At 44.2% G+C, this 26513-nt stretch overlaps 1 protein-coding gene across 14 annotated transcripts in view; it reads right to left on the bottom strand.

The window, feature by feature from the left end:
• Positions 1–26513, bottom strand: part of tpcn2 (two pore segment channel 2) — a 145515-nt gene that overhangs the window by 12013 nt on the left and 106989 nt on the right. For all 14 annotated transcript variants that reach the window (XR_015857511.1, XR_015857502.1, XR_015857506.1 and 11 more), the window contains 6 exons: positions 18717–18816; positions 17162–17233; positions 15697–15770; positions 15431–15536; positions 9959–10041; positions 9802–9883 (listed from right to left, as the gene is read on the bottom strand). Coding sequence is in view for 1 of the 14 variants with exons in the window: in XM_088371121.1 (XP_088227247.1) it covers positions 9802–9883; positions 9959–10041; positions 15431–15536; positions 15697–15770; positions 17162–17233; positions 18717–18816 (517 nt within the window). In the remaining 13 variants the exon portion in view is untranslated. The remainder of the gene's footprint in view (positions 1–9801; positions 9884–9958; positions 10042–15430; positions 15537–15696; positions 15771–17161; positions 17234–18716; positions 18817–26513) is intronic.

The raw sequence follows: 26513 nt of genomic DNA, 5'->3' as shown, positions 1-26513 counted from the left end.
TGACACCCTCCTCCTTTGCGGGATTTCACCTCACGCGCATGCGCGTTTGACCAAAATACCATATTGAACTCAAGCGAAGCAAACACGCACAAAAAATAAACACAAATGTTGATATGAACGTAAAAGAGCCGTATGAAACCAGGCAAAGAGCCGCATGCGGCTCGCGAGCCGCAGGTTGGCCACCCCTGGTTTAAGGGAAGGATACAAAAAGCTAACTCAGAGATTTCAGCTGCCAGTTTGCACTGTGAGAAACATAATGAGGACATGGAAGATCACAGGCACAGTTCTAGTTAAGGCCCGGAGTGGCAGGCCAAGAAAAATTTCAGATAAACAGAGGCGAAGGATGGTGAGAACAGTCAAAGTCAACCCACAGAGTGGCTCCAAAGACCTACAACATGATATTCATCCAGATGGTGACACTGTGCATCGTTGAACTATTCAGTGCACTTTGTAAAAGGAGATGCTGTATGGGAGAATAATGCGGCAGAAGCCTTTTCTGCGCATATGCCACAAACAGAGTCGCTTGAGGTATTGAAGGAATAGGGTCAAAAAAACAAACAAAAAAAACACCTGCCTAGCTACAATAACAGAGACGCTCACACCTCTTTGGATAAAGTATATAAGCAGACAAGTGTATTCACATATTCAATCAATAAGAAAGACATAACTAGACATTTTTTGATATAAGGTAATAACAGAGGTTGCTACAACTTCATGATTTAATATGTATTTCTGTGCACTGCGAAATAACAAATGTCTTAAAATATTGCTTAAATAGCTTAATGACCCTTAAGGAACTGTGTAATGCATGCCTGATGTTTTTTCTAAATCATGGTGTCATGTAACATGGGGGTAGAGATGGTGCAAATGGTAGAATATGGATTGTTCACAGGAATAAATTGGCAGAGCTGAAATTCCAAATTTGTCCAAAAGATGGCGCCAGACCAAAACGTGAGACCAAAAGAGGAGCCAATAAGCTAAACATGGTAAAATAGAAATAAAAGAGTAGCACGGTGTCAGAGTGTGAGTCACGCATAGAAGCACAAATGTGATTTTTATTTTTGATTTCTTTGCTTGGCTAAAAATGTATTCTGAAACCGCTTTAAGCAATATTATTTGTCAATTCGATCAAGAGACCCGTCACTATGAGAATAGTGGCGTGACATAAATTGTTTGGGGAAGCACAAATGTGATTTTTATTTTTGATTTCTTTGCTTGGCTAAAAATGTATTCTGTAACAGCTTTAAGCAATATTATTTGTCAATTCGATCAAGAGACCCGTCACTATGAGAATAGTGGCGTGACATAAATTGTTTGGAGAAGCACAAATGTGATTTTTATTTTTGATTTTTTTGCTTGGCTAAAAATGTATACTGTAACCGCTTTAAGCAATATTATTTGTCAATTCGATCAAGAGACCCGTCACTATGAGAATAGTGGCGTGACATAAATTGTTTAGAAAAGTAGGTCAAGGGTTTGGATTTTTATTTCAGAGTGAATTGAAGCGTAACTTTAAAAAGTTATTTTCATGTAGGAGAAAGAGAAGAAAAGGGGAAGTGAAAGGTTTTGCCACTAGCTGTGCATTTGGTGGAAAGTACTGCGTGGTCAGGGCGGAAACAGCTGCTGAAGGCCACAGATAACCAAGCGTGGGGAAACTGGCCAGTTCCCTCTATAGGCGTGAGAAAGCTGGCCAGTCCCTCTATAGGCGTGAGAAAGCTGGCCAGTCCCTTCTATAGGCGTGGGAAAACTGGGCAGTCTTACCCTATAGGGAAAGTACAGGAGAAAAGAAAGGGGAGGGGGGGACCGAGAGGTCTATAAAAGGTCCTGCAGGAGCAGCTTCAGGGCTTTTTCCCCCCAAAAGAGCGCTCATACGTGAAGAGGCCCGGAGGAGTTTCAAGATTTTTTCCAAAGTCCCGAAGATCTTTGTGTGAGACGCAGGATCGCTGGACTGAAATTAACTTGGATTTACTCCCAAAGATTGGACTGGACAACTATATAGGAGAGATAGGTGAGGATGACCTTTTTTATGTATTTTAGCGAGAAGGGGAAATAGTCATCGGGCCGCCGGCTTCCTCATGGCCAGCCTGTTTCTTTAATTTGGATTTTAGAAGCAAGATCGAACTGATCACTCGACTTTGCTTCCACCAAAAATAGCACGCAGCTGGTATTTACCTCTTCCCTTTTTTATGAACTGTGTTTTGCAATCGAATTGTTCTGGGATTGAATGATTTTATTAACACGGGTATCAGTGAGTGAAATTGTTCAGTTTCTGGAGTAATTGAGATTTGTAATTCTATTCCATGTTTCTTCAATAAATGTGTTTTATATATTACTTACTTCGTTGTGCGCGGATTTGTACTGAATATGCAACCGAAGGCTCAGGCCCGCTTCCCCTTTTTGACGGGCCGCGTAAAAAGGAACTCCGAACAAGTTAGAGACTTAAATAACTTCCGTAGTTATTTGAGCCACGAGTGAATTTCGATCCGTTCGAAAGTTATTTCATCTGAATAAATTAAAGGAAGTGTTTAAATCAGATTATTGGTTTGTGTAGAACGGAAAGTTATTTAACTATTTGAAAGGCTCAGGCCCGCTTCCCCTTTTTGACGGGCCGCGTAAAAAGTAACTCTGAGCAAGTTAGAGAATTAAATAACTTTCGTAAATATTTAACGGAAGAGTTGATTTCGTTAAAAGTGAATTCGGTTGAGAAATTACTTCCTCTAAATAACATAACGACGACGATTAAAATAAATCAGTGAAGTTGGTGGAGGATAAAAGTATTTCGATTGTCCATCGGGCGCGGCCCAGTTCCTAAATTTGTCGGGCCGCGTCAAAAGTTAAATGGGACACGATCAAAAATAGACTTGCCTTCCAAATTAATTATTGGGCAAATCTAAATAGAGCACGACATTTTTATTCGGTTTAAGAAAGTCGCTATTCTTTTTAAAGCAATTAAGTGGGGTGAAGAACTCCGACGGGGAAGTGCTAGATCTACGTATGAGAAGTTGGAATTAATCATATAAAGTGCATTAATTTTCTTCTTAAATGCTATTATTGTCACACTTTTATTAATTCGATTCTCTTTCGAATGAAAAAGTTGGTCGGCTCGCTGCATGAGCGACCAAGTGGAACGGACCCATATCAACATTTACTTCGGCAAAACTAGTGCTTGGGTGCGCTATACAAACGAATCCCTGAGGTCTTAACAAAGACATCTAAAAAATATCCGTAACAAAATAAGAACTTCAAACACTAGCGGGGAGCCATCAATACGATGCGGTCACTTCGAAGTCTTGTCTCGAATTGAGTTACTCGGCTCGAGCTTCGGGTGACTTGAGAGGGATTGGCGTCGTACAGAAATTAGATTGATTCCGGTGGAGTTAATTTAACTCGGGTGGTTAGATTACGGACGAATCTCCGAACCCGGCTAAAACAAACCCGTTACCGGGAAGCCGGGGGCACCTTAATGCAAGAGGTGCGTTTGACAATGGACACGGCCAGAGTTGTCTAGAATGTTCAGTACTTGATTATATCTTGTGTTTTGATTAAACGTCATATGTTGCCTAATGCTAGACGCCAGCTTTTCGATTACTACTGAACGTTCTGCACAGAGGGAAATATTTTGCTTAACAAAGAAAAAATATGGTTGGAAGCATGATTAAACTAAGAATATAATGATGTAAGCAAAGACATGGAGTATCAAAAGAACAAACTTTGCATAGTCAGGAAACATTAATAAATTGATGATGCCACAGCCAAAAGCTCACATAATTCCGTACAAAATGACAAAATTGAAAGAATGGATGAGGTGCGACAGTGTATGTGCAAGAATGGAGGAGAATGTTTATGGGAAGGTCACTTGGAAATAAAACACACTGGCATGTGCAACTGAATATAAGCTGACCAAAGAACCTTGAACGTTGCCTTTTTTCTTAGCGGAGACGTTCTGCTCTTAAGCATTATTGCCAAAAAGGCCCAGCGCTGCATTGTACTTTCCTGAAAACAGAGCTTTCTGAACAAGAACTATGATTGAACTCAACCAACCTGTGTAAGTCTAATTTCTGCTTCAGTGTCTTAGCATTTTCCTAAATCTGAAGAAATCAAACGAGCACGCAGTGAGTAAATTGGATAACAGGTGATTGGCAATGGCTTTTGCCGTGAGGCGGAGACAGTGTGCTCCCTAAATTGTGGACAAAATCCAACAGTATGCTAAAGCTCATTTGCATAAGCCAGCTTCATTTTGGAATAAGGTGATGTGAACTAATGAAACTAAAATTTAGTTATTTGGACATAAGGGGCGGTATATATGGAGGAAGAAGAACACAGCATTCCATGACAAACACTTGCTACCCACACTCAAATTTGGTGGTGGTTCCATCATTCTGTGTGTGGGGCTGTGTGGCCAGTGCAGGTACTAGCAATCCTGTTAAAGTTGAAGGTCACATGGATTGAGCAGATTCTTACAAACAATGTTCAAGAATTAGTGACAATGTTGAAGTTCCGCAAGGGCTGGATACCTCAACAAGACAACGACCCCAAACACTGCTCAAATTCTACTAAGGCATTCATCCAGAAGAATAAGTACAATGTTCTGGAATGGCCATCTCAGTACCCAGACCTAAATATTATTGAAAATATGTGGTGTCCATGCTCGGAAACCATCAAACCTGACTGAACTGGAGATATTTTGTCAAGAAGAATGGTCAAACATACCTTCAACCAGAATCCAGAATCTCTTTGGAAGCTATAGGAAGTGTTCAGAGGCTGTTATTTCTGCAAAAGGAGGATCTACTAAATATTGGTGTAATTTTTCTGTTCGGGTGCCCAAATTTATGCACCTGCCTACATTTGTTTAGGTAATGAATGCACACGTTCTCTAAATGTTAGAAACTTCATTTCACTTCTCTAATATCATTGTTTTTTGTCTGCTATATGATATATTTAACTGAAATTGCTGATCCGAACAACCAATGATTTATAAAGGCAAATCTTGAAAATGATCAGGGGTGCCCAAACCTTTGCATACGACTGTATTTGGAATACGTTAAAAGTGGAATGGAGTCGTCAGTGAGATAATTGCTAAAGCAGGCGTTTTTTTATTTTAATTTTTTATTCTTTTTTAATTTATGTATTTAATTTCCCCTCCGTGAGTCGTCACCTTATCGTGGTGGAGGGGTTTGCGTGCCCCTTTGATTCTAGGAGCCATGTTGTCAGGGGCTTCATGCCCCTGGTAGCGTCACCCATGGCAAACGGGTCCTAGGTGAAGGGCCAGACAAAGCACGGCTCACAGAAGCCCCTTATGATGAGAAAAATAAGTGGACTTCGTTTTACCTCGCCCGGACGCGGGTCACCGGGGCCCCCCTCTGGAGCCCAGCCCGGAGGCGGGGCTCGAAGGCGAGCGTCTGGTGGCCGGGCCTTCGCCCATGGGGCCTGGCCGGGCACAGCCCGAAAAGGAAACGTGGGTCCCCCTTCCCATGAGCTCACCACCTGTGGGAGGGGCCAAAGGGGTCGGGTGCAGTGTGAGCTGGGCGGCGGCCAAAGGCAGGGACCTTGGCGGTCTGATCCCCGGCTGCAGAAGCTGGGTCTTGGGACATGGAATGTCACCTCTCTGGCTGGAAAGGAGCCCGAGCTGGTGTGCGAGGCAGAAAAATTCCGACTAGATATACTCGGACTAGCCTCCACGCACAGTTTGGGTTCCGGTACAAGCCCTCTTGAGAGGGGCTGGACTCTCTTCCACTCTGGAGTTGCCCACGGTGAGAGGCGTCGAGCAGGTGTGGGTATACTTATTGCCCCCCGGCTGGGCGCCTGCACATTGGGGTTCACCCCGGTGAACGAGAGGGTAGCCTCCCTCCGCCTTCGGGTGGGGGGACGGGTCCTGACTGTTGTTTGTGTCTATGCACCAAACGGAAGCTCAGAGTATCCACCCTTCTTGGAGTCCCTGGAGGAAGTGCTGGAGAGCGCTCCTTCTGGGGACTCCATCGTTCTACTGGGTGACTTCAATGTTCACGTGGGCAATGAGAGTGAGACCTGGAAGGGCGTGATTGGGAGGAACAGCCCCCCCGATCTGAACCCGAGCGGTGTTCTATTATTGGACTTCTGTGCTCGACACGGATTTTCAATAATGAACACCATGTTCAAACATAAGGGTGTCCATATGTGCACTTGGCACCAGGACACCCTAGGCCGCAGTTTGATGATTGACTTTGTAGTCGTGTCATCGGATTTACGGCCGCATGTTCTGGACACTCGGGAGGGACGGAGCTGTCAACTGATCACCACCTTGTGGTGGGTTGGCTCCGATGGTGGGGGAAGATGCCGGTCCGACCTGGCAGACCGCTCTGTGAGGGTCTGTTGGGAACGTCTGGCAGAATCTCCTGTCAGGAAGAGCTTCAACTCCCACCTCCGGCAGAGCTTTTCCCACGTCCCGGGGGAGGCGGGGGACATTGAGTCTATGTGGACCATGTTCCGCGCCTCCATTGTTGACGCGGCCGACCGAAGCTGTGGCCGTAAGGTCGTTGGTGCCTGTCGTGGCGGCAATCCCCGAACCCGCTGGTGGACACCGGCGGTAAGGGATGCCGTCAAGCTGAAGAAAGAGTCCTATCGGGCCGTTTTGGCCTGCGGGACTCCGGAGGCAGCTGAGAGGTACTGGATGGCCAAGCGGCTTTGACGGTTGCTGAGGCAAAAACCCGGGCGTGGGAGGAGTTTGGTGAGGCCATGGAGAATGTCTCAGGAGGGGGTAGCAGTGCAACGTCAACACTGTTTACAGTGGGGATGGCGTGCTGCTGACCTCGACTCAGGACGTCGTGAGTCAGTGGGGAGAATATTTCGAAGACCTCCTCAATTCCACCTACACGCCTTCCATTGAGGAAGCAGGCCCTGGAGACTCTGAGGCGGATTCTCCAATGTCTGGGGTCGAAGTCACTGAGGTAGTTAAAAAACTCCTCGGTGGCAAGGCCCCGGGGGTGGATGAGATCCGCCCGGAGTTCTTATAGGCTCTGGATGTTGTGGGGCTGTCATGGCTGACACGCCTCTACAACATTGCGTGGACATCGGGGACAGTGCCTCTGGATATGCAAACTGGGGTGGTGGTTCCCCCTTTAAGAAGGGGGACCGGAGGGTGTGTTCCAATTACAGGGGAATCACACTCCTCAGCCTCCCCGGTAAGGTCTATTCAGGGGTGCTGGAGAGGAGGGTTCGTCGGGAGGTCGAACCTCGGATTCAGGAGGAGCAGTGTGGCTTTCGTCCTGGCCGTGGAACAGTGGACCAGCTCTACACCCTCGGCAGGATCCTCGAGGGTGCATGGGAGTTCGCCCAACCAGTCCAGATGTGTTTTGTGGACTTGGAGAAGGCGTTCGACCGTGTCCCCAGGAGATTCTGTGGAGGGTGCTTCGGGAGTACGGGGTGCCGAGCCAAGTGATAAGAGCGGTTCGGTCCCTGTATCACCGATGCCAGAGTCTGGTCCGCATTTCCGGCAGTAAGTCGGATTCGTTCCCAGTGAGGGTTGAACTCCGCCAAGGCTGCCCTTTGTCACCGATTCTGTTCATAATTTTTATGGACAGAATTTCTAGGAGCAGCCGAGGCGTTGAGGGGGTCCGGTTTGGGGACCTGAGCATTGCGTCTCTGCTTTTTGCAGATGACGTGGTGCTGTTGGCTTCTTCAGGCCGTGATCTCCAGCTCTCGCTGGAACGGTTCACAGCCGAGTGTGAAGCGGTCGGGATGAGGGTCAGCACCTCCAAATCCGAATCCATGGTCCTCGATCGGAAAAAGGTGGAATGGCCTCTCCGGCTCGGGGATGAGATCCTGCCCCAAGTGGAGGAGTTCAAGTATCTTGGAGTCTTGTTCACGAGTGAGGGGAGGATGGAGCGCGAGATCGACAGGCGGATCGGTGCAGCGTCGGCAGTAATGCGGACCCTGTACCGGTCCGTTGTGGTGAAGAGAAAGCTGAGCCAAAAGGCAAAAACTCTCAATTTACCGGTCGATTTACGCTCCTACCCTCACCTATGGTCACGAGCCATGGGTCGTGACCGAAAGAACGAGATCCCGGATACAAGCGGCCGAAATGAGTTTTCTCCGCAGGATGTCCGGGCTCTCCCTTAGAGATAGGGTGAGAAGCTCGGTCATCCGGGAGAGACTCGGAGTAGAGTCGCTACTCCTCCACGTTGAGAGGAGCCAGATGAGGTTGCTCGGACATCTTATCAGGATGCCTCCTGGGACGCCTCTCTGGGGAGGTGTTCCGGACATGTCCCACCGGTAGGAGACCCCGGGGACGACCCAGGACGCGCTGGAGAGACTATGTCTCTCAGGTGGCCTGGGAACGCCTTGGGATCCCCCGGGATGAGCTGGATGAAGTGGCTGGGGAGAGGGAAATCTGGGAGTCCCTCCTAAAGCTGCTGCCCCCGCGACCCGACCCCGGATAAGCGGAAGAAGATGGATGGATGGATGGATGTATCTAATTTATTATTTTGTGTTAAAAATAAAGATATTTGTGAACATTGGAATGTTTTATCAACGTTTTTCTAGTCAGCCAGTCAATATGTGGTTTCTTCAGTTGTCTGTATCTGCTGTATGATCATTAATGTTATTTATTATCCATCCATCCATCTATTTTCTGTACCGCTTTGTCCCCACGGGGTTCGCGGGCCTGCTGGAGCCTATTCCAGCTGTCATCGGGCAGTAGGTGGGGGACACCCTGAACTGGTTGCCAGTCAATTCCAGGGCACACAGAGACGAACAACCATCCGCACTCACACTCACACCGAGGGGCAATTTAGAGTGCTCAATTGGCCTACCAAGCATGTTTATGGGATGTGGGAGGAAACCGGAGTGCCCGGAGAAAATCCACACGACACGGGGAGAACATGCAAACTCCACACAGGGAGGGCCGGAGGTGGAATCGAACCTGTACCCTCCTAACTGTGAGGCGGACATGCTAACCAGTGTGCACACCAGTGTGCTAACCAGTGCACCACCGAGCCGCTTTATTATTACAGATTTATTTATTTATTCATTTTTAATTTATTTATTTCATTATGTTGTGTTAAAAATAAAGATTTTTGAGAACATTGGAATGTTTTATCAGCGCTTTTCTTGTGGAAACCCTGATGCGGCCCAGCCTCACCCAGACTGCCTCCAGCAGCCCCCAGGTAAATTGAGTTTGAGACCTCTGTTTAGACGGTAAGAAACACTGTATTGCCCGTTTTTTTAGACCTGTCCAAGGCATTTGACACAGTGGACCACTTATACTGATAAAGAAGCCCACTCAGATTGGCCTCTTAAAAAACACAGTATCATGGTTTGCCAATTATCCATCTGGGAGAACTCAGTGCGCTAATGCCTGGATCAAATTCGTCACCCTTGGAGATTGACAAAGGTGTCCCCCAAGGCTCTGTCTTTGGACCTATTTTATTCTCAATTCATATAAATAATGTGTGACAATCTGTCAAATTACCTCTTCAATGTTTATGCTTACGACACCATTATTTATTGTTGGTCATCCTCGGCTGTAAAAGCTCTCGTTGGACCAGGGTTCCCTACACCTGGTATATACAAGGTATATTTTGCATTAATTTATATTTTTATGGTTTATTTTGTTCCTGTGTACCATATTAAAATCAGAGTGAAATAACATAACATACTACAATGGTAACTTTAAACTTTTACACAGTATTGTATTGTCCATTTGTGCATCACCTGAGGGCCCAAACCTCCTGTCCTAGTGTCATCTTTGCTTTGACTATAAACTCTTTTACTCCCTCTTGCCAAAATGTATTCAAACAGATTTGTCTGTGCATTGAGTGTACTGACCTCTAGGATGAGTGCCACAAACAAGTTTACCCACATGACAGAGGAGGTGAACCACCAACAGACAAAGTAGATTTTCGACCATCTGCGAAACATTAACACATTTAAATTAGTTCAACATCATATCCAATTGCTGCTCGATGTTTATCTTTTTTCTTACTCAGTGGTATATCTGGTATACGCATCCATGAAGGCCTGCCAGTTGTTGACTATCATGATATCATACAGCAAAATGATGGCTCCCTAAAAAACAGCGGGAGCAAATATTTAATTGTCAGCATGAGCAAGTACCCGCAGCCTTAGATAGATATCCTCTGAATATGTTATATTAGCAAGTTTTCAAACAGTGGTAGCAAGTTTTCAAACAGTGGTTCTCAACTTTCGGGTTGGAGCCCAAAATTGGATCACAGAGCTAGTAAAAAGTTGCACATATTCAGAGCTGACAAACTATGGCAATTCACTTCTACAAATATGTATCTGAATTTCCATATTTTCAAAATTCTGTCGAGATATACACTTCCTCAGCCGGACAGTATCTCCTTCAATGGTTGGATTCTTCACCAGAGGCCTGGGAGCTTGAGGGTTCTGTGCAGGATCTTATTCCCAATAATTAATTGTGTGTGTTTATAATAATAATAATAAACATTTGATTTATAAGGCGCCTTTCAGGACACTCAAGGTCGCCGCACATAGGCATAAAAACAATTCAAGAAAGGACACAGTTTAAAAAGCCAAGAGCACTTGCAGCAGAGCATCAAGTGCAGTAGGGTGGTCAACTTGGGTATTTCTGTCTAAATAAATGGGTTTTGAGATGGGATTGAAATGAGGTGATTGAGTCAATGTTTCTGATGTCAGGGGGGAGGGAGTTCCAGAGACGTGGGGTGGAGCGGCTGAAGGCCCTAGACCCCATGGCCTCCATAAGCAAGCTGGGGGGACGGTGAGGTTGATGGAGGAGGCAGATCTGAGGGACTGGGTGGGGATATTGGTATGGATGAGGTCAGACGGATATTGGGGGGGGGGGGGGGGGGGGCAAGGTTATGGACTTTGAATGTGTTGAGAAGGATTTTGTAGACTATACGGTATTTGATGGGAAGCCAGTGCTTGGACTGAAACTGTTCATAAAGGTTATTTTTGGAAAGGTGGGCCTGAATCTGTGATGCTACAGCTTTTTCCAGAATTTCAGAGAGAATGGCAGGTTGGAGATGGGGCGGAGGTTATTGAAGATGTTGGGGTCTAAACCAGGTTTCTTCAATAGAGGTGTAACAGCAGCAGTCTTGAGCGATGATGGGACAGAACCAGAGGTGAGAGAGGAGTGAATGATGGCTGTTATCAGGGGTAATAGAGAGGGGAGGGAGGCTATAACCAGGGAGGATGGGAGGGGGTCGAGTTGGCAGGTAGATGGCTTGGAAGTCCGGATGAGTTTTGATAGATCGATGACAGAGGGGATTTGGAAGTAGGAGAAGGGCATAGAGATGGGGGGGTTGGGAACAAAAGGGGGCGGACAGCTGGATGAGTGGGGGGCCAGTTGCTGGTGGATAGTGGATATTTTTGAGTTGAAGAATGACATCAAAGAGTTACAGTGATCAGTGGAGTAGAAGTGTAGGAGGAGGGAGTCAGGGGGGTGGATGGAATTGTTTACTACTGAAAACAGGGCCTGGGTATTACCAGCACCAGCGCTGATTTTTTCTGTAAAATATTGAAATTTGGCTGAGGAGAGGGCGTCCTTATAAAGGAGGATGTGTGCGTGGTGCATTTCTTTGTGTACAGTGAGTCCAGTTTTATTAAAGAGCTGCTCCAGCTGCCAACCTTTGGCCTTCAGCTGGCGTAGGTGGGGGGAGAACCAGGGGGCAGAGTGAGGAAATAAAACAGTCCGGGTTTTGAGGGGTGCAAGTGAATTAAGCACCTTTCCTTCAATGTCACTTGACTTAAAGGAACCCGGACAAGGATCTTGCAGCGACAACAACCATCCTTTGAAGTATAATTCCACCTTGTAGAATTACAGGCTCCACCAGGAAGGTACACTTGACAGGCTAATGCCTATCATTGAATGAGTGAATTTTGGTGGGCCTGGCCAAGGCTCGGCTGTTCTACATGCTTCTGTTAATATTGAGTCTTTGATATCCGCACCTTAAGAAATATTGAAACATGCACATCCGCTCTGGAGGTCCACTCGTGTGGTCGTGTTAAAAACATTCTCAATTATGATACCCGTGTATTACATCGAATTGCTGGAGCCTACCGTTTGAAGTGGATTTGAGGAAAAGCTCAAGAAGGTTAGAGGGAACGATCCCTATGTACTTCCACAATCAGACTGGTCAAACGATGTCAGTTTGTTCTCAGAAGTCAGCTATAACAACATTGTGAACTATTTGATTATTAAGAGGAGCACCTACACGTGGGAAGACTTTGATACCGCCCAAGAGCCTGGACTTGTATAATTACCGTATTGGCTCGAATATAAGACGATGTTTTTTGCATTGAAATAAGACTGAAAAAGTGGGGGTCGGCTTACATTCGGGGTCTAGACATTATATCCATTCACAACGCTAGACGCGCCAGATATCTTTAAAGCGAATGCTGAACTTAACTCCCCGGGCCAAAGCGAACCGCTGTCTGTCAGGAACGATTGGAGCCAGGCCAACCAAAAGCAACTTGGACCAGGGTTTATTGAAGGGAAAAGAGAGTTGGAAAGGAGGATGGTGGGCAATGTAGACACAGACGGGATAGAGACTCACGTCCAGCAAACAGACAGACCGACCGACAGAAGTCCACTTGGACACGGATAAAATTCTGACTGTGAGCCTCCAGGCAAGACCGTGGGGAAACTTGACGACAGCAACACTGGCGGCGGACAGGGACGGAAGACAACAGTAGACACCGACAGGGAGAAACAGATGGGCAGGGCTGAAATACACAAGGTAACAAGAGGAAGCAGGTAACAGACATTACTGTAACGAAAGGGGTGGGGCTGAGGGAAGTTGCCAGCCGAGCGTGCTCTGGGACGGCACGTGACACTGTCACAAAGAATAAAAATAAAAATAGCTGTTAGAAAGGTTCCGATGTTGCACACACACACACACACACACACACACACACACACACACACACACAGACACACACTTCACGCGTTTCATACAATAATCAAACACACAAGAATCACATTCACACACCCAAAGACTCACCCATGTACACTACACACACCTGCTCTCACATCCTTGCGACCAAACGTGTGCCTATACCCTCTTGCCAGTTTGCCATGAGCCACAGTGCCTGTCACTTTTTTACCAATTATTCAGTAAAGTAATCAAAACTGAACCACGTTTTCCCTCCTGTGTTCTGACCGACACCCGTGGGCGAAAAGAGCATAACCATGCGAGCGAACCCCCTATACAGTCCTCAGGCTCCCCAACAATAGCGGTAGCAGTTTGCCTTATTTTATTGCAATGTTTTTCCTTATTCAGATTTGTTTCAAGACTACAGTTACAGTTAGACTTCACTTTGATGGTTAATGCAGTTATTGCAATTTTGTTGTTTTATCACAGTAGATTGGTTGATTTACATTTCAAAAACCAGAAGCCATACATTTACAAATGTGATTGCACTTCAGTTTACATATTTAAATGTTCAGATATTAAGACGTGATAGACAGTTTTTGCATGATTTGAATAAGGCAAAATAACATGCTTTTTCTCTCGAATATATTATCATTTGTTTCAGATGTACTGTAATTATTTTCTCTATATAAATTAAATTTGGTGTTCAAAAAGTATTTTTTCAAACTTGAGTCTTGAAAAAGAGGGGGTCGTCTTATATTCAAGGTCGTCTTATATTTGGGCCAATACGGTGTTTCGTGCCCGGGTGGGTGAAGCGTATTGGCTTAATTCAACACAACAATCTTCATCTTGTGACAGCAAAGGTGTGTTGGTTTTGGTTGAAACATTAAATAGTTTTGTGTTTATATAAACTCGTCTTGGTATATGTCAAAGAAGCCTTTCAGGCTGGCTTAGCTTGTTAGCTGCGATTGTTTACAGCGCATTGCTCAGTGGACATCTGTCACGAACAAGGCAGGGCAACCAAATGCAGCACAAATCTTTATTGATAAAGGGGACGTGGAAGGCTGGACTGCCGACTTGGCTGGGCAGCGGAACAGGAACCGGCGGATGACCGGGACAGAGTTGCAGCGGAGTGATGGCCTCGGAGCGACAAGCTGGCTGACGGCAGGAGCCAGCCTGGCGTAGAGAGCAGCAGAGCAAGCGCGCCGGGCAGAAGAGTGCAGCGCGCAGTCATGTTCGGGGGCAAGCAGGTGGTCGAGGCAGGCGGCGAACAGAGCATGGTCAAGGATAGGCAAGCAGTCAGGACAGGCAGCGAGCAAGGCGAGTTGGGTCGGTACACGGATAATGTCGGCAATAGGAATCGTTCAGTACAGTGAGCCGCGGTGGTGGCGTCACGGGCAGGGTAAGGAGACAAACCGACAGTTACTGGCTTGATTCACAGGGTTTAAATAAGGCTGACCTAACAAGCAGTGGCAGGTGCTGGTGATTGGCTTGATTGGGGGCGTGGCTGGAAGGCAGGTGACGCAGGCACGTGACACGTCCAGAGTGTAAATTGTGTAATGTAACACTGCTCAGAGGCGCTCATGGCCGCCATTCCGACTCCTGGATGGCAGGGTTTTTTTTTTCTACGTGCACGGCAGCCAGCCACACACCCAGGATCCAATTCAAGTTGGCTAGTATCATGGTAATATGATCAAACTTTTCTTTTCCTTGTAAGCAGTCTCGCTGCAGCGTGTTATACCAATTAAAGACTTTTAATACTAGACTTAGAAAGACCAGAGAACAATACGTTACAGTAGTCAAGGTGCGACGTAACAAACGCATGTATAATAATTTCCGCTTCACGGGTTGAAAGAATCGGAGGAATCTTAGCAATATTAGGTGGAGGTGAAAAAACACAGTTTTAGTTACGGTCTTAATAGATTTTTGAAAGGAGACAGTTTGGTCAAATATAATACTGAGATTGGTTACAGTATCACTTTGAGTAATAATACATTTATCAAAGTAAAGCAGGTGTCACAAGCTATTTTTTTCCAATTTTACTATCTCAATTTTACGCAGCAATCAGTCAAACATCAGTAGAAGAATAAATGGTGGAAATCGAGAACTACAAAGTACAAACAAGAATCCAAAGTGTGCCAATTTCAAACATGGCTGCTGTAGTGTTAAGGCATAGCAATGTACGGCTGCTAATTGTTGGCAACCAACTGGTGTATATTAATAACTAAAAGTAAAAGTAACTGCATATTTAAAGGAAAATAAAGTAGTCAAGTCAGTGATTTGAAAAGCTGAAACAATAGCTTTCCAGATTTTCCATGAGATGAGTGGGAACATTGTCAATCCACACAATGCTAAATCAGTGGACTGATCTTAAACAAATGCTTCCATGCTGCTAAACAAGCCCAGTTTTATGCTTTTGGGCCCCATTTTTACCAAAGTACAAGCTACACCACAAAATGAAAAAAAAAAACTCGTACTTCTTTGCAGAACTGAGAAATTAATTTGAAACAGTTAATACCATAGGAGAAGCATTGCAAAAAGTGAGGCACTAAATTGCTCCCAACAAAGCACATACTTACAGCAAAGTCATCGAAATTGTTTGGCCAGTAGCCTAGCTGTTCATAGGTGCCACACTCAGGGCTGAAGTTAGAGGTGGTGTTTTCCATTGTTGCATTATATGGCACACTGAAAACATAAAAGTAAAGTCCATTGCAAAATGATACTTAAGCTAAAAGCACAAATATAGAGCCAAGAGCCAAAATGCTGTTATTATAAACAATTATGTATTAACTGCATTAATAACAAACAAACTAAATAAATACCTAAATCATTTGTGTAATAATACCTCATATGTGCTGGTGGTTTAATGACCCCCTCAAACAGCCAGATGCCAAACACAGCAAATATATAGTAAACCACCTACAGAGAGAATAAATGTCAGTCACTGATGGCCCGTGGCTGGGTCGGGCCACCTGAAGTTCGCTAATGGTGAACAGGGTTTCTTGGGCCTGATCAAAATAATAGGCCAATTGTTCTTAATGTTATTTATGTATTTACTACAGTTGCAGGTCTCAATTGTTAGCCTTCATTGGCTAATCAACGGAATGTTTACTTGTTTTACACACAGTCTTGACACAGAGAAACTTCAATGTGAGTTAAATCTTACAAATTAAATTATTTGTGACACAAACACATGACAAGGATTCAAACAAAAACAGGTGCATATAGGCAGTGTGCAGAGAACTTGAAATTGAATATTGCACTCTAGTTCAAGTCATGATTTTTTGCGCATTAAGTATATTGCAGCTCAGTCAGTCAGTGGTCAGCAGCCACATGCCACCAAAATGATTTTTATGAATCTGATTATGATGCCTCCTAGACGTCTCCCTGGTTTAGGTGTTCTGGGCATATCCCGCTGACTGGAGACCCTAAAGACAACCCAGGACACGCTGGAGAGACAAAGTCTCTCAGATGGCCCATGAATGCTTTGGAATCCCTCTGGAAGAGCTGGATGAAGTGGCTGGGGAGAGGGAAGTTTTGTTTTCTCTGCTGAAACTGCCACCTCCATGACCCGACCCCTGATAAGCGGTGGGTGGATGGGTCGGTGGTTGGGTAGAAAGATGGATGGATGGCTGGATGGATGGCTCAATGGATGGATGGATGGATGGATGGATGGATGGATGGATGGATGGATGGATGGATGGATGGATGGATGGATGGATGGATGGATGGATGGATGGATGGATGGATGGACGGATGGATGGATGGATGGATGGATTGTTTGGTGGGTGGTTGGATGGGTGGTTGGATGGATGAATGGATGCATAATCCATATCTGAGAAAGCTGCTTCATGCCGGTTCTTTGTTTGGATTTCTAACTACATAAAATACTAGCAATCAAACAGTGTGACAATTTAATTGGGATACAAATAATCATACCCAAATTATCCTAATCATTGATGCATTATGATATTGCTAAAAGAAAAGTAAATCAAAAATACCCACAACGGAAACTTTTAATAATAACGGCATTAGGCTAATAAAATGTTATGACTGTGATGAATAACATCCAATTAATTAGAGGCTTTGTAAATAATCTGATTATAATGAGACGCATCTGAAACCATTTTGGTCAGCACAAACAGTAAGTACAGCACATGTGAAATCAGTCTATGTTTTACACAAAACTAAACAGCAAGACATTCTGCTGAGTGTGGTTTTAGTCATAAATACCTATTAACATTTGCCATCTAAAAGTTATGGATAATGGAAAAGATGAAATGATAATGGATTTTTCTTGTTTAACTCACCACCAGTATCCCTGCAAAGGCTCTTAGGTTTTTCACCAGATCCAGCAAAGTACTTGCAACTAAAGCCATTAGCTGTAGAACAAAATACTTGTGTAAGTGCATGGAAAATAACTACTTAGTTAAACAATACATGAGACTTCTGTATTGGTTAGCTAATCACATGCAACACATTTACTAAAAAAGCTTAAAGCAACAATTTAGAATTGTCTTAAGTTAAAAAAAAACTCTTGACAAACGACCATAAGAACAAGAACCAGTATTGCTTTCATTATCATTGTATACAATAGTTCAAAATTTGAGGGTGGTGCTCCCTGGTTCCATCTTCATCATCTTCCCAACTGGTAATCCTCACGAGGGGTCAAGGGGATGGTGTAACCCATAGGTAGCCTATACTGTATATAATGTATGACGTTGACAGTCATAATGGCCCTCCAAAGGAAACTACGATTACGATGCGGCCCGCGACAAAAATGAGTTTGACACCCCTGGTGTAGCCTATCAGTATGTAGTCATTGGGCGTTAGGCGGGGAATACCCTGAACTGGTTGCCAGCCTATTGTGGGCACAATAGATAAACTATTTACACTCACAATTACTCCTACGGACAATTTGAAGTGGTCAATCGGCCTACGATGCATGTTTTTGGAATGTTTGGAGGAAACTGGCGCACCCTAATGAAAACCCACGCAGGCACGGGGAGAACATGCAAACTCCACAGTAGGGCAGAATCTAAACATGTACCTCTGAAATGTGAGGTGGATGTCAGTGCCCCACCTGAAAGGCAGACTACACATTGAACTGTTTGCCAGCCAGTCGCAGGGCACAGAGACAAAAAAACTGTCATACCAACATGCACACTATCACTGAGCAGAAATCAATCCCCTGCTGCCAGCACACAAGTCAGGTGACTATACCCCCACACCATCAGCGAATCTCCGTGGCTTCTATACATAAAAATATTTACTAGTATGTTGAGAATGTGGTTTATATGGTAATGCACTTATGTTGTTGTTCTTCCTTTTCCCTTCGTTTTACGAGTATGTTCAGTAGTCTTTCACGGCACAGCTCCTGCGTCTCCTTGCCTTTGGCACCACAATACCATTGTTTTTATGCTGGTCATATCATTTTATTTTGTTGCATTTATCCCCTTGGTGTTCAGATCACTTTTGAAGACGTCACACTATATGATTGGCTGGAAGAACAGTACCGTGACGTTTAAAATTATGGTTGGTCTGTTTTACAGAAATGGGATTGTAGTTCAAATGGATGATCTTTGCAAATAAAATGTCTAAAAACAATGTACAGTTGTGATTATTTGATTTATTGATGCTTTTGGCTTTTGATTAGAATCGTTTATTCTAGAATGTTTTTTAGAAGTTCTCTTTGAAAAAAAATTGTGATCATCAAACACTGGTTCGTGAAAATATTGTCTGACAATAAAGCGGTTCGTAGTGCTAAAAAGGTTGGGGATCACTGATGGAGAGCACTACATACAATAAATAACATTTTTCACTGGTGAGGTGTTTGGCATGTCCCACCCCCCAACTGATACCTACCTTAATATCTGGTATGATGCGCAGAAAGCGGAAGACAATCAGCATGTTAACAAATCGAACCATTTCCCGCAGAGAAAACATTCCCTGAGAGGATGGGCTCCTGTGGTGACACGTGCAGAAACACACACAGTTTGTTTACAGAGCTGTACTGTTTGACACCTCTAATGTAAATAGCCTTCAAATTCCTCCTAACTTTAAAAAAATTCAATTGACACTGTAAAGAGTGAACCAGATGATTAAAGAAAGTTTCACATCAACTTCTGTTAATTCTGTATAGTTAAAGAGGCTGTAAAGAGGCATGGTTGGAAAAGGGTGGAATGCCCTCTCCGGATCGGAGATGAGATCCTGCCCCAAGTAGAGGAGTTCAAGTATCTTGGGGTCTTGTTCACGAGTGAGGGCAGGAGGGAGCGTGAAATCGACAGACGGATCGGTGCAGTGTTGGCAGTAATGCGGACTCTGTATCGGTCTGTCGTGGTGAAGCGAGAGCTGAGCCAAAAGGCAAAGCTCTCAATTCAACGGTCGCTCTATGCTCCTACCCTCACCTATGGTCACGAGCTATGGGTCGTGACCGAAAGAACGAGATCCAGGATACAAGCGGCCGAAATGAGTTTCCTCTGCAGGGTGTCCGGGCTCTCCCTTAAAGTTAAGGTGAGAAGCTCGGTCATCCGGGAGAGACTCAGTGTAGAGCCGCTGCTCCTCCACGTTGAGAGGAGCCAGATGAGGTGGCTCGGGCATCTCATCAGGATGCCTCCTGGACGCCTCCCTGGGGAGGTGTTCCGGGCATGTCCCAATGGTAAGAGACCCCGTGGACGACCCAGGACGCGCTGGAGAGACTATGTCTCTTAGCTGGCCTGGGAACATGTTGGGACCCCTCAGGATGAGCTGGATGAAGTGGCTGGGGAGAGGGTGGTCTGGGAGTCCCCCCTAAAGCTGCTGCTCCCGCAACCCGACTCCGGATAAGCGGAAGAAGATGGATGGATGGACAAATTTATATCACCATATCACCAGGAGATTATAATCCCATACGAACACTGATTAAATGCATTGAACAACTCAATGACTGGATGTGCCAGAACTTTCGCCTATTAAACAAAGAGAAAACTCAAGTGATCTTTTTTGGAGCCAAAGATGAACGATTTAAAGTCACCACTCAGCTTCACTCAGTGATGTTAAAGCCCATAAACCAAGATAGAAATCTTGGTGTAGTTATGGACTCAGACTTGAATTTTAACAGTCACATTCAAACTATTACAAAGTCAGCCTACTACCACCTGAAGACCATATCAACCATTAAAGGCCTTATGTCTCAGCAAGACTTGGAAAAACTTGTCAATGCTTTTGTTTTTAGTAAACTTTATTATTGCAACGGGGTTTTCACAGGCCTTTCTAAAAAATCAATCAGACAGCTGCAGCTGATTCAGAATGCTGCCGCTCGAGTTCTCACTAAAACAAGAAAAATTGATCATATCACTCCAATTCTGAGGTCCTTACACTGGCTTCCTGTCTGCGAAAGAATTAATTTTAAAATACTTCTATTGGTTTATAAGGCTCTGAATATTCTAGGACCTAAGTATACAGGACTGTATCAGAAAATTAGAATATTGTGATGAAGTTCTTTATTTTCTGGAATGCATTTAAAACAACAACAATTCTGGATTCATTCCAAATCAACGGAAATATTGCAAGCCTTTTGTTATTCTAATATTGCTGATTATGGCATACAGCTTAAGAAAATTCAAATATCCTGTCAAAATATTAGAATATCATGAAAAAGTATACTGGTAGGGTATTCAACTAATCACTTGAATCGTCTAATTAACTCGAAACACCTGCAAGGGTTTCCTGAGCCTTGAAAAACACTGCTGTATCTGACTGCTGTCCAGAGGACCATCATTGACACCCTCCATCAGGAGGGTAAGACACAAAAAGAAATTTCTCAAAGAGCAAGCTGTTCACAGAGTGCAGTTTCAAAGCACATCCACAAAAAGTCTGTTTGAAGGGGGAAATATGGCATGGAACGCTGTACAACCAAGAGAGATTACCACAGCCTTAACAGCATTGCGAAGTATAGTCACTTCCAGAATTTGGGGGAGCTTCAAAGACAGTGGACTGAAGCTGGAGTCCAGGTATCAAAAGCCACTGTTCACAGACGTGTCCGGGAAATGGGCTACAATAGCCGTATTCCAATGGTCAAGCCACTTCTGAACTCAAGACAACGGAAGAAGCGTCTGACTTGGGCTATGGAAAAGAAGCACTGGACAGTTGCAGAGTGGTCCAAAGTCCTCTTTTCAGACGAAATCAAGTTTTGTATTTCATTTGGAAGTCAAGGCACCAGAATCTGGAGAAAGGGTGGAGAGGAGCAAAATCCAAGTTGCTTGAAATCCAGTGTGAAGTGCCCACAGTCAGCGATGGTTTGGGGAGCCATGTCAGCTGCTGGTGTTGGTCCACTGTGTTTCCAGTCCAGAGTAAATGCAGCTGTGTACCAAGACATTTTAGAGCACTACATGCTTCCGGTTGCTGAAAAGCTCTATGGAGATGATGATTTCATTTTCCAGCATGATCTGGCACCTGCCCACAGTGCCAAAACCACCAGTAAATGGTGTACTGACCATGGCATTACTGTCCTCGATTGGCCTGTCAATTCCCCTGACCTGAACCCCATAGAGATTTTGTGGGGTGTTGTGAAGAAGAAGCTGAAAGACACCTGACCCAACAATGCAAACGAGCTAAAGGCTGCTATTGAAGCATCCTGGGCATCCATAACACCTCAGCAATGCCAAAGGCTGATTGCCTCGATGCCACGCCGCATTGATGCAGTAATCCGTGCAAAAGATTCCCAACCAAGTACTGAGTGCATTAATGAACATTTTGAAATGTTTGATTTAATTTTGCTGTGATACCGTATTTTTCGGACTATAAGTCGCGTTTTTCCCCCGAATTTGGGTGGGGGACGACTTATACTCAGGAGCAACTTATATGTGAATTTTTTCACAAACTTTTTACTTGATCATTAACACTTTACTTACTTACTAGTATAGTTGATCACTTCACATGTTATTTTCACTTTAAACCGCATGAGGGCGCACTATGGCTGTGGAATAATTGGAGCCTGACAGACAATGAGTTCCATTCACTGACTTGCGAAGTCAGGAGACTTAATGATTTGGAGTGACACAGATTATTCGGTAGACTTGTTATTTATGTTATAGTCATTTGATATGTATTTAGAGTAGCAACGTGTATGTTGTTAGACTTCAGTAGTTTCCAATTTTCTAGGGAGGCCGTGAAGGCAGCAGGGGGGGGGTTAGGGGGGGGGGGCGTGGAAAGAGCGATCCAGGGCACTTGCGTGTGTTGGCTCACATGTTGAGTTCTTGATTTGTGAAATAAAGAGCCGGTTACCAAACCCACGTCTTGCCTGTTACTTTGGTAACGCTACGATATAGTTATATACGTAGATCTGTAGAATAATTGGAGCCGCCAACTGACAACAAGGCTGAAGTCAGCGGCGCACGTAGGTCCGGAATCGAAAGCTGTTTTTTTGTTGGGTTTTTTTGACACAGAGGATGACTATTACGGTGGATTTAATGATTTGGAGTGACACCGATGGTTCGTTAAAATTGTTGTTCATATTACATTTATTTGATATATCTAGCTGTGCCTCAGAACAAGTCTTCATCTAATCAATGACTTTTTAAACTTAATTTACTATGTTAGGTCAATCTGACTTTGGCACCATCTTCTGGTAAAATTTGGAACGGGAATGGAGGTTTACTGGTTCAACCAACAAATTCCCCTTTACCAATTTAACAATAGTTAATTTTGAAAAACTAACTTTTAAGTAACCCCTACTCAGGCCCTCTTCTTCAGGTCTTCCATGTCAAGCTTTGGAATTTCATCTTAGCCAGTTCGTCTGGGCCAAATCCAATACACACTCACCCACCATCTTTTACCATCCTATCCACCATGTAACTCGACACTACGTGCGCCGCTGATGTCAGACTAGATATATCATCCATCCATCCATCCATCCATTTTCTGAACCGCTTAGTCCCCACGGGGGTCGCGGGCGTGCTGGAGCCTATCCCAGTCGTCAACGGGCAGTAGGCGGGGGACACCCTGAACCGGTTGCCAGCCAATCGCAGGGCACACAGAGACAAACAACCATCCGCACTCGCACTCACACCTAGGGACAATTTGGAGCGCTCAATCGGCCTACCAACCATGTTTTGGGGATGTGGGAGGAAACTGGAGTGCCCGGACAAAACCCACGCGGGCCCGGGGAGAACATGCAAACTCCACACAGGGAGGGCCGGAGGTGGAATCGAACCCGCACCCTCCTAACTGTGAGGCGGACATGCTACCCAGTGCGCAACCGAGCCGCCTATTTTATTTTATTTTATTTTGTTTTGCAATATTGTATAGTTAGTAGCAACTTAAGCAGCGTCATAGCACTGATGTTTCATTTACACATGAATGTATTAAGAGTTGAGTAAGGACAAGGGGCTGACAGTGATACCGTGGGTGGAAGACTACAATCCCACGCTTGAGCTTGACCTAGAGGTCACCAGCTTGTCAAAATACGTTTTGAAGATGCTTGAGTGTTTTAACCTGCTAACTAAGAGAATCCACCATCATAGTTATGATTATGTGGTAAATTGACTATTGTGAAAGTATGTGTTAGTATTGTCACAATGGTTGATCAGTATCAAACATGTACGCACTATTGATGTTCCATTTACACATGAATGTATGAATGTGAGCGAAGACAAGGAGGCGGAAAGGGTTAATGGTGATACTAAGTGGTGGAAGACTGAGATTCTACATATGAGCGTGACCTCGGTCACGTGCATCCAGTTGAAGCCGAAACAAAATGCTGTTTGACGGAACACAAGTCAGAGAAAAAACATTTGCAAAATTCACGTTGATGGACAGTTGACAAGATTTGGGAGTGGGAAACAGGATGAAGCATCCCTGAGAAAATCTTTACTTCCGTGAGAACATGGTCACCTCATCTGGTTGAATCCGGTTGAGACCGGCTGAGATGCAGGTGCAGTCTATTTGGAAGCATTTGGGTCATCTGAGGCCAATGTATGACGTCATGGAAAAAAACTGGTACGTGACCAAGCAGGCAAAGTACCCACGAACTGGACTGGTATAAGAGGTTCGTTCGGACAAAGAGCATCGCTCTCTCTCGCCCGGTGGGCTTTCCCCGTCAGGGGTATGGCCCCTGCGGCTACTGCCGTGGGTCGAGAACGCCGATTAGACGAAGATAGATTTTATTCTTTATGAGATTAACCCTAGGTCCGTTATGATGAATTTAGACTATCTTCAAACTGGATTTAGTCAAATTTTAAGCTCAAAGACAGGCTAGGAGATGCAGACCTTGGTGCAGGAGAGAGGAGCCATTTTTAGGGCGTCGTCATCTCCATTCTTTAGGCCAGACTGTTCTTTTAAACAGAATCCGGATTTTGGAACAAGGAGAATTGATCACTCAACTTTTCCACCAAACTGCATTTCAGACCTCTAGCCTCTTACCCTTTTTTACTATATGTTTGAGTTTCGATCGAGAGAACTTTGAGACTGAATAATTTTTGCTCTATTGAGAATGGTGAGTGGAAATAATTGTTAGTTGTTCGAACAATTGAAACTTGTAATCCTCTTTCTTGCTTATTCATTAAATTTCTACTTTATAATCATTTAATTTTGATTAATGATTATTTTCATCTTTTATGCTTTAAATCTCTTTTGTTTCTCTATCATAGTCCTACTTTAAACCGTTCAGTTCTTTTTTAAATGAAGATGAAGATTTAATCCTTGACATCAGGGAGTGTCAGAATCTGGTTCGAAACCGTTAACTTAAGCTCAGCTAGTGTGAGTGTACGCTAGTGAAAACGAGTTCCCGCGGTCCTAACAATGACTGCTAAACTATTCCGAGCGGATAACGAAAGCAACAATCTTAATAGGAAAGGAGAGCTGCTGAAACGGCGGCGATCAAGGAGATCCTGGGTCTCGACAAAGTAGTTACTCAACCCTCGGGTTTCTTTCATTTCAGCGGGACTGGCGTCCGGAAATGACGGAATTAATCTAACAATGGATGAGTTGCCTGAACAGCGGTTAGACTCGGAACGAATCTTCTTTCCGTACCGGCTTAAATCAATTCTCGTCTCCCCTACAGACTGCGTTACTGCAGAGGGGCTAAAGTACAGAATTTTACCCTTTAAATGGAGAGCTGGTCACTTACATCAGATAAGTGCATGATTGACAGCTGTTTTTTTTTTTTTTTTTTTTTCAAGTGACACGGAAGACGAAGATTCTGATGAAATTATTGATTTGGAGTGACACGGATGGTTTGATAAAATTGTTGTTTATATTACATTTATTTGATATATCTAGTCTGACGTCCACGGCGCACGTAGCCTTTACGGCGTCAACAGCTGTGTTTTTTTTTTTTGTCTCAAGTGACACGGAAGACGAAGATTCTGATGGATTTATTGATTTGGAGTGACACGGCTGGTTCGATAAATTTGTTGTATATTATTGGTTTTTCATACATAGTTTATATATTGTTATATGGGCCTATAGAAAACAATTGAACTGCAACGCGCCGCTGACATCGGACTTGTTTACATAAAGGAGGACCAACACGATCGATGGCTTTAATGATTTGGAGTGACACAGATGGTTTGATAAAGGTGTCATTTATGTTATAGTTATTTGAATAACTGTTATTGTTACATCAGGCCCGTTCTCAGCTTCTCGTTTGTGTTTGTCACATTAGCATACCATATTGTTTAGCCTGTTGTTGCTCGCTCATGTCTGTTCTTGGTGTTGCATTTTGTCGAATAAATTTGCCCCAAAATGCGACTTGTACTCCGGAGCGACTTATATGTTTTTTTTCACTTTATTGTGCATTTTATGGCTGATGCGACGTATATACCGGAGCGACTTTTTGTCCGAAAAATGTTTTTCTTCTTTTTTTTTTTTTTACTTAGTCTGAGGAAATATTCAAATTGTTTGCGATAGGATTTTTGAGTTTTTATTAAAATATTAAAAGGCTCACAACGTTTCAGTTGATTTATAATCCTGTCCTGTATTTCTGTCCTGCTGATCCCTTACGAACCATCCAGACCTCTCAGATCGTCTCGCACAGGTCTGCTCTCTGTTCTCAGAGTCAGAACCAAACAGGGAGAAGCAGCGTTCAGCTTCTATGCACCAAATATTTGGAACAAACTCCCAGAGACATGCAGGTCTGCTGTAACTCTCAATGTATTTAAGACAGAACTGAAGACTTCTTTGTTTGCTGCAGCCTATTGCTGATTTTACCTTAACTTTTACTGCACTGATTTTAATTTTAATCAACTGTTTTCAATGTTTTTTAACTGTGCTTTTAATGTTTTCTTTTTCTTTGATGCCTTCATGTCTTGTGTGAAGCACTTTCAGCCTGATTGCTGAAAAGTTCTATACAAATTGCCTTGCCTTGCCTCGCCTCGCCTCGCCTCGCCTCGCCTTGCCTTGTGTGTGCGTGCGTCCCAGTCAATTCACAATTTCCTTAATTGATTATATTACACATCAAAATTGAATGATAATAGCTTTTCTGCAATGACTTGGATTTGAGAATTGGAGGGGAATTGTTCAAGGAGTGGACAAAACTTAAAAAGAAATGGCAATTAGTTTGTTGAAGATGCCAATCTGCTTTCTGTCTACACTCAAGGGTCTCCAAGCAAGGCTCCAACCCCAACCAATTGCAGTAGAGCAGGGGTGTCAAACTCATTTTTTTCGCGGGCCGCATTGTAGTCA

The sequence above is a fragment of the Syngnathus floridae genome, chromosome 3 (genome assembly GCF_059516105.1).
Source record: "Syngnathus floridae isolate MCC-2025c chromosome 3, RoL_Sflo_1.0, whole genome shotgun sequence".
Taxonomy (NCBI): domain Eukaryota; kingdom Metazoa; phylum Chordata; class Actinopteri; order Syngnathiformes; family Syngnathidae; genus Syngnathus; species Syngnathus floridae.
This window is presented reverse-complemented; position numbering and strand designations above follow the sequence as displayed.